This window comes from Echinops telfairi, unplaced genomic scaffold, assembly GCF_000313985.2.
Source record: "Echinops telfairi isolate 266 unplaced genomic scaffold, ASM31398v2 ScPeMD7_28;HRSCAF=97, whole genome shotgun sequence".
NCBI lineage: Eukaryota > Metazoa > Chordata > Mammalia > Afrosoricida > Tenrecidae > Echinops > Echinops telfairi.
The window spans coordinates 5,265,885-5,274,237 of NW_022103925.1; the positions used below are offsets into that span (position 1 = coordinate 5,265,885).

Sequence of the window (8,353 nt, forward strand, 5' to 3'; positions counted from 1 at the left end):
ACGGGTGCAGCTCCTCTCGCTGGGCTCTGCAGGCCCCGTGTCCTCCACAGGCTGGGGTGGGGGAGCCTGCTGCCAGGAAGCCCATCCCCCAAGGAGCCGCGCAGGTCTGAGCCACCCTCGGCCACCTTAGCCCCGTGGACTGCTTGTCCTCCTAACACAGAAGCTGTCACCGTCAGGTGCCGTTGGGTCGGCTCCAGTGACCCCTGGCCCAACAGAAGGAAACACCGCCCGGCCCCACACCACCCTGACAACGTCCTCTGCCCGAGCCCATGGATGCAGCCTCTGTGTCCGTCCACCTCGCCGGAAGCCTTCCTCTTTTAATCTCACCCACCGCTCTACCGAGCATGATGTCCTTCTCCAGGGACTGGTCTCTCTTGACAACGCGTATAAAGTATGTCAGACGAAGTCTCGCCATCCTTGCCTCTAAGGAGCGCTCTGGCTGTACTTCTTCCAAGACAGATCGGTGTGTCCTTCCGGCCGTCCATGCGCGTTCAGTGTTCTTCTCCAGCCCCACCGTTCAAACGCCTCGATTCTTCTTCAGTCTCCCATAGTCAATGTCCGACGTTCTCAGGCGTAGGAGGCGAGTGGAAACACCATGGCTGGGGTCAGGTGCACTGTAGTCCTCAAAGCAACCTTGCTTCTCAGCAACTTAAAGAGGTCTGAGGCAGAAGAGTGCCTAATGCAACGAATGCACGTGTCTCTCGACTGCTGCTTCCATGAGCATGAGGAAATCCTGACAGCTGCCACCCTTTTCTCCACGGATCATGTTAGCTGTCGGTCCAGTGGTAAGGATGTTGGTTTTCACACGGAGCTGTGATCCGTACGGAAGGCTGCCATCCTTGATCTTCGTCGGCATCGTCTGCACACCGCAGGCTGTTTGTTAACCAGCCTTCCTCCGATCCTGGTGCCACTCCTTCATCATACAATCGAGTTTCTCTGCGGATTTGCTCAGCATACTGGTTGAACAGTATGAGAGGACACAACGCCAAGGCACACCTCTCCTGATTGCACACCATTTCCTCCTCCCTTGTTCTGTTTGAATGATTGCCTCTTGATCCGTGTGCAGGTTCCGCTGGAGCGCAATGACATGTTCTGGAACCCCGTTCTTCTCAACGAGGTTATCCACACTCGCGTGGGAGCCACACCGCCGAATGCCTTGGGCACAGTTAACAAACATCGTTCTGGTCTTTGGCTTTCAGCCAAGATCCATCTGACACCAACAATGATACCCCTTCTTCCACGTCCTCTTCCGAATACAGGGTGAATTGCAGGTAGCTCCCTGGTGATGCACTGCTGCAGCCGTTGTGGCATGAGCTTTAGAACTTGATGCTGATGACCTCTGCCAGTGAGCCCACTGCAGCTCACGGTGGGTGGCCCTAGAGGACAGGGGAGCGCTGCCCCTGTGGGTTGCAGAGAGAGGCTGTCAGCCTTGGAGGGAGCTGTGTTCTATAACTGTCCGGTGTTAAGGGTGGGAAACCCAGGGTTGGTTGGAGTTTCCATTCTTCCTGGGATCGCTCCCAAATAAACCACTGCACCCCACAGCTCGTCCATGCTGCTCTTGGGGGGAACCCCCATCAAGATGGGTGGCTAGCCTTGTCCCTGAGGCTGTCCCTTGAGTGGTCACAGAGGACCAGGAGAGAGCCAGGCTGGGCCAGCACAGACAGAGATGTGCGGGCGGGGTGGGGCTGGGGGCTGGAGAGGCTACGGGCCTTAAGGAAGTTGGAGCTGGGCCACAGGAGACAAGGTGGGCCCCCAGCAGCCCATGGGCCCCTGTGGGGGTCCTGAGGGGGGGGGCAAGGAGCCCCCAGCCACCCTGCCCAAAGCATCAAGGAGCAGGAGGCAGCTCATTGACAAGAGCTCCCAGACATGGGTACCAGGAATGGGCAGCAAACTGGACCTGCCATTTCTGAGCTGTCTACACGCAGGGACCACGTGTCCGAAGGCAGGGACTGGACAGGCTGATGCTTCCAGCCTAGGTGCCCTGACGGGTCAGTACCCCAAGCCTTCAAGACCGCCCCACTGTGTGTGGGTGTGGGTGTGTGGTGTGTGTGCACACGTGCGAATGGTTCTCAAAGGTTGCACAAGGTTGGTGGTTCAAACCCACGCAGCGCACTGTAGAAGAAAGGTCTGTGCATGTGTCTCCAGAGGTGATGCCAAGGACACCCCATGGAGCCGTCTCTGTGACACAGGGGCCACCGCGCGTCAGCCCGGGCTCGTTGGCAGCCAGGGCAGCCTGCCAGTGGCTGGCCCAGGTCCTGAACGGTCAAATCTCACCTCCCCCGCCTCCTGCCAGCAGGTGGGTTCAGACCGAGGACAGAGCAGGTCTGCCCCAGGCTGGGACCAACTGTCAATCTCCACAGAAACAGCGGACTCGCCTCTCCCCCAGGTGGGACCACCGACCATGGGGTTAGCAGCCGGTGTTGCACCTCCAGGGCTCCTGGGCCACACTCAGGTGGAGGGTGCTCACCTTGGCCCGGCGTGCCACTAGACACTGCATCTTCCACGGGGGGACTCCCAGGGAGACATGCCCAGCTGAGGTGGGAACTGGCCACCCCCTGCAGCCCCCGGGAGTGCAGAGCTGAATCGGCTGTGGCATGTCCTCACCGACGGTGGGTCCCATCCCTTCCCTGCTTGAGGACTGGGTCACCTGGGCCTGACTCCTCTCTACAGCACCAGGACAAGATCAAGTTCAGAGCCCACCCAGAAGCAAGATCCCAGGAGGGCGAAGCTTGGATGGATGGCAGCTCCCAGCGGGGAGGGGCAGGAATGTGCCTTTCTGGACAGCAATGCAGCAAAGCCCACCCCGAAAAAAAGTCCTCTCTTGGAATAGGTGGGGGAACCCTGACATCTTCCAGCCTCGGGGCGACAAAGATTTCCGGGAACCCACACAGCGGTGAGCGCAGACAGACAGGTGAGGGGCTGGTGGGAGCCTGTGCTGGGTGTGACGCTCCCAGCCCACTCAGCCCTGCAGGGTACTCGGCACAGAGGAGGGAGCGAAACAGGGGGGGGGCAGGCAGCCCAGGAAGGTCACCGCCTGCCCAGTCTGCGTGTCTAAATGGTTAGCAAATGCAGCTTATATACACTGGGGGTGGGGCGGGGGTTAGTAGAGACAGTTGCCAACGATGAGGCGGGTGGGCAGTGTGCAGGGAGCTCAAGGTCGTGGAGGACGGAGTCCCAAGCACAGGGACCAGCCCAGCTCCTTCAAGACATTCCCCCAGCTCGAGTGCTGACTGCAGGAGTCCGGGTGCAAAGCTGACCTTGGAATCATCGCTGACAACTCAGGAAGGCAACCCAGTGTCCAAGGACGGCCCAGGCTAAGAGGGAATGGGGTCTCACTGAAGATCAAGGGGTTCTTTCATCAAAAAAAGAAGGGCCCCGAAGGAACCTGGGGGGGGCGGGGGAAGCAAAAGGGAAAAGGCAACCGCAAAACGAAAGGGGAGCAGTTTGAAGGTGCCCAACTTCTCCGAGGGAGAAAGACCTGCCCATCTACAGGACGCCAGGCATGGAGACCCATTGGGGCAGCAACCTGCTGGGCAAGAGAGTGTGGAGAGGCATCCTCCGGCCCACCTGCCACACCTCAGCAGATGGGAGCCCCCCCCCCCCACCTCGGCCAATCTTCGTTCATTTGGGAACCAGCTCGGCCTTGTCTGTTCTCTGCACACAGAGGCCAGGGTGATCAAAGGGCCGCCTCCTGCCTCTCGGACTGTAACCTCTGCGGAAGCCAAGACTCCCCCGCCTGCCCTCACGGAGCAATCCCTGCATGGCAGGGCAGCAATTACGTCTTACAAAAACCCTTGTCCCTATCAGCCCGCTCACTGCCTAGCAACCAGCCCAGCAACCTCAAAGCCAGGAGATTCAGCCACCAGCGAGCTTCGTCTCAAGAGCACCACCCAAGACACACATGGGCGGAGCACGGAGCTCCTGGTGCACATGATGAGAAACAGAAGACCGTGCTGTGGACCGCAGGCCGCATGTCAGACCAGCAGGTGCCACTGTATCATTCCCTGGGTCACACACGGAGGGAAAAGGGACTGGGCAGCCAGCTGGCTGGGCCTCGGAGCCTCCGGAACCTGCCCTCACTCAGCCATCCCACACCACGCTCTCTGCCCCACAACGGTCCCTGTCTCAACCTTCAGAGATACCATCAACCTCCAGAAGCATGGGGGATGTATGCACATTCAGAGACACGCAGCTCATCCAGGAAAAAAAGAGGTCCAGAGAATATTTCAGAACATGCTAGAACATTCCAGAACATCTCAAGGGAAGGCATTCACCACCCTCTGCATTTTCCAGGAGGTAACAGCCCTCCTGAAAACCCCTTGCCATCCTGTTAGGGTTCACCCCACCTCTACCCACAACAGAACTCCAAAACTCACCACCATCGAGTTAATGCCAACTCAGAGCAACCCCGAAGAACAGGGCAGACGTGCCCCCATGGGCTTCCCAGACGGTCACTCTTTACTAGAGTGGAAAGCCCCATCTGGGGGTTTCAAACCGCCGGCCTTGTGGATCACAGTCCAGCGGTAGCCGCTAGGCCCCTAAGAGCTCCAGCCCAGAGGTCAGGGAATTCTGTGTATATTAAGACCTGGGATGACAAATGTCCCAACTCATGGACAGTTCCCACTTTCCCTTTAAAGCCCACCCACCATGGAGTCAATCACAGCTCTCGGATGATCTACAATGCAGGTAAATGTCCCTCCCTTGGAAACGACAGGACCAGCCCAGACCAGGGACAGGCTCACCATCATCATCATCTTCCCCTGTGCATGTGCAGCATTTCCATCCTTGCCCTGATCGACCCTGAAACACGGGAGGGTCAGGGCCGTACCGTGCACATGTTCAAACTCGGCTTGCACACACGCTTGCGTACGGGTGTTACTCGTGACCCTACAAAACGGGACCAGCCACGACTGAATCCGCTCCGGCTCCTGGGGACCCTATGTGGGTCAGCACATAACTGTGCTCTGTGGGGTCTGCAATGGCTGCTTTGGGGGGACGTCCAGCCCCAGGCCTTTCTTCCAAGCACCGCTGGGTGGACTCCAACCGCGGACCTTTTAGTCATGAGCCAAGGTGTACATTACTGCCACCGCCCCCAAACCGAGGTACCGACTCGGTGACACCCCACACACACCCCCAGGACAGGGGAGAGCTGCCATCCTTACACAAACAGAATGCCTGCTCCACCCTCCTCAGAGCAGCTGGTGGGTTCGAACCACTGGTCTTGAGCCCACGTTCCAAAGTCGCACTCTGGGCCCTACCCTGGAACGTCCATTGGGTATGCCTGGTGAGGCCCAGGCTCCCCAAGTTAAAACCGAACTGCAGCTGATTCCAACACACAGGGCCCATCTTCAGGGGTGCCCTCCCCCTCCCCCCAGTTCAGTAGGGGGCCAGGAGCCCCCAGGGTACAGGCAGTCCAGTTCTCAGGTCCAGTCTGCAAGTGGTCAGACGGGGCGGCCATGGGGACCTAGGGAGCCAAACACTGCCTGGGCGGGCCTGAGGCGTCCCCTCATCAGCCAGGGCCCAGGCTGAGTCCACCCGGGTCTGGGTATTCTGCTAAAAACTGCCCCGTCATAGGAGCACTCAAGGCTCCGGTGACAGCTGGAGACAGCATTAAGAGGTGCCGTGGCCGGAGTACAACCTGGCCTCCTCAACACTGGACGGGGAGGAGACAGACCACGCCGCCTGAGTGAGCCCCTCCGCTGCACTCCGCCCACAGGTCTGCGTGGGTGTGCCTTAGTGTCAGGGTCTTAGTGCCGCCCCCGCCCCGTAGGCGCGTGGACGTTGTTAGTGGTCTTTTTGTCCATTCTGCCGGTGCCAAGTAGCTCGCTAGGTCTGTCTGGTAGCACATCTCTGGGTGGTTTCGAACCTCCATCCTCGAGTCCAGCGCTTAACCCTTGGTGCCATGCACACGTCCTGAATGTACATTCGAGTCGTTTCCAACGCACAGCGGTTCCAGTGCGTCGTGGGGCGTGGGCTTTCGAGCTTCACGGGAGGCGATGGCAGAGCCCTGAGGCCACCGCCGCCGGCCGCTGGGACAGGCAAGCTGCTGCTCCGCTCCGCGGAGGCCTCGGTCCTGGGCAACGGGCGCCAGGTAACTACCCCACGGCCCCACGTGAGTGCGGGGCTGGTGACTAACGTGGGTCCCCCGGAGGCCTGGAGCAAGGAGTCTGGGGACTGCAAGCGCCGAGAAGCCCCAAGGGTGCAGGGGAATGGGGAGAGAGGGGATAGCACCAAAGTCCAGGGGCTCGAGAGGCAGAGTTCAAACCCGGGGTGCCCACAGCCCTGTTCATGGCCTCAGCCCTACAACCAGCCTTGGAATTGGGGGTGGGGGGGCGCAACTCTGGTCCTCGTCATGAACGTCCCCTGGTGTGTGAGCCACCGTGCCAGGTACCCCGAGGAGGGCAGAGAATGCCCTGAGCCTCCAGCAGCTGGAAGCAGGGGCCCGGCCTTCCCGACACGGGGGCTTCTCCGTCTGTGTGCAGTGGGCTGCACTGCCGGTGTCTACAGTTGGGGGCGGTCGATGGGAGGGTCAGAGAAGCCACCGCCGAGGCAGGAGCTCCCTGCGGAATCGGCCCCCAGGGCCAACCAGGCCCTTCCACCCCAGCTGCTCCCTGCCCCAGAGGCAGTGTGGAGTGCCGGGCAGGAGAAGGGGCTGACGTCAACTGGCACCCCAGTGTCCCCAGGGACTCCCCCGTCTCAGGCTGTGCCCAGGTCAGCCTCCTGTGAGCCACCAGGCTGTAGCAGGGATCAAACACGGGTGACAAACAGAAAGGGTGTTGGACGATGTTGGTGCCAGTGCCCCCGGAACAAACTGATCACAAAACCTGCCTGTATGGGGTGGGGGTGGGGGGTGATTTTCTGAGATTGGGGCACCACAATGTCTACCAAAGGTCCCTTGAATCTGCAAGGAGGGCCCCATTTTTACCTTCTCTAGGGCCACACACATAAAGGTTCCAGAATATGGGCCTTGTTCCTCCCTCAACCAACCCTTGCTCCCACCCAGCCCTGGATGGGACCCTGCCCTTCCTCCCAGCAGCCAGCCCTCCCCAGAGAACTATCCAGAACAAGGCAGGCCCTTCCAGCACCACCACCCCCAGTGCCCAGCCGCAGGAGGCACAGGGTGGGGTGGGGGATGCAAGGGCTCTGGGCCAGAGCCCTGGGCTGGTGTGCAGAGCGCACCGTCTCCTGTTCTGCCCATCTGCACCTTGCTGGGACGGTGACCCAGAGACTCTCACTAAGTGCTTCTGCACGTGAGTATAACCCGTGTGTCTCACACAAAGCTGGTGGAGGCACCTTCCCACTATGTAAACAAGTCACCTGAAAGCATCGCAGGAGAGACAATTCGCAAGGTCAAGAGTCTCCGGTGGAAAATTGAGCCTTGCACCAGCGTTTGGCCCAACAACCCCATCCCTGTTTGTGGCCAGAGGATGAGGCGGTGGGAACCACACACAGAGACCTGCCTGTCCAGCCCCGGGGCTCACGTGGAAGCCTCCACCTTGTCCACCCACAGACCAGCGGCCCACTAGAACGTGGCACGATTCACGCCACGGGGCCCTGCTTGGCCAGAGAGAATCCAAGCCCAGACACATGGCCACCTCCATGAACTTGGCCGACGCCAGGCTGATGAGACTAGTCTTGCATCCAATAAGCAAACTGATAGAAACCACAGGTTCTTAGTGGTGGGGGGGGGGGAAGGTGCTTTGTCTTTTTGTTTGTTTGACAGTGGGCTGACATTCATGGTGATGGTACATCTGGGGAAAGGACGGCGAGGACCGGGCAGAGCACTGGCAACACAGTCAGAGAGAACAGAGGCCTCCACAGCCCCGCCTGCCTCCGGACGCTGCCAGGGTCACCAGGTGGAAGGTGCCACCCCCGCAGGGACCTGGCGTTCCCCAGGCACCCCCCACAGCTCAGGAGGCCCCCTGCCGCAGCGGCAGAAGCAGCAGCCCAAGTCCCTCCAGCCACTTACCTTAAACCTCTCGGTGGCACCCTCAGTGATGCTGACCGTGAACTCGGCTATCTTGGGAGGGCGCCCCTTGCTCTTCTTGCGGTCCGGCTCATACTCGGTCTTGGTTTTCACCACCACCTTGCCCAGAAATCAGAGAAGCCAGCCGTCAGGGGTACGGCCTGAGACCTGGAGCAGAGACCCTACCCCCTGCCCCCACCCACAATGCTGCAGGGGTCTTGGAGTCTTTTCATCCGGAAAAGACTTAAAGGCTTGAAGGTAAATAAGTGGCCATCTAGCTCAGAAGCAACATAGCCCACATGGAAGAAGCACACCAGCCTGTGCGATCACGAGGTGTCGAAGGGATCAGGTATAAGGCATCAGCAGAACAAAAAATCTTACCACTAG

At 59.8% G+C, this 8,353-nt stretch overlaps 1 protein-coding gene across 1 annotated transcript in view; it reads right to left on the reverse strand.

Annotated features, from left to right (window-relative positions):
• NSG1 (neuronal vesicle trafficking associated 1) overlaps nucleotides 1-8,098 on the reverse strand; it is a gene marked incomplete at its 5' end in the record, with an annotated part of 16,467 nt that extends 8,369 nt beyond the window's left edge. Inside the window, one exon of the mRNA XM_004715133.2 lies at nucleotides 7,970-8,098. Within this exon, the coding sequence (XP_004715190.1) occupies nucleotides 7,970-8,098 (129 nt within the window). The remainder of the gene's footprint in view (nucleotides 1-7,969) is intronic.
• Between the last annotated feature and the right edge of the window lie 255 nt (nucleotides 8,099-8,353).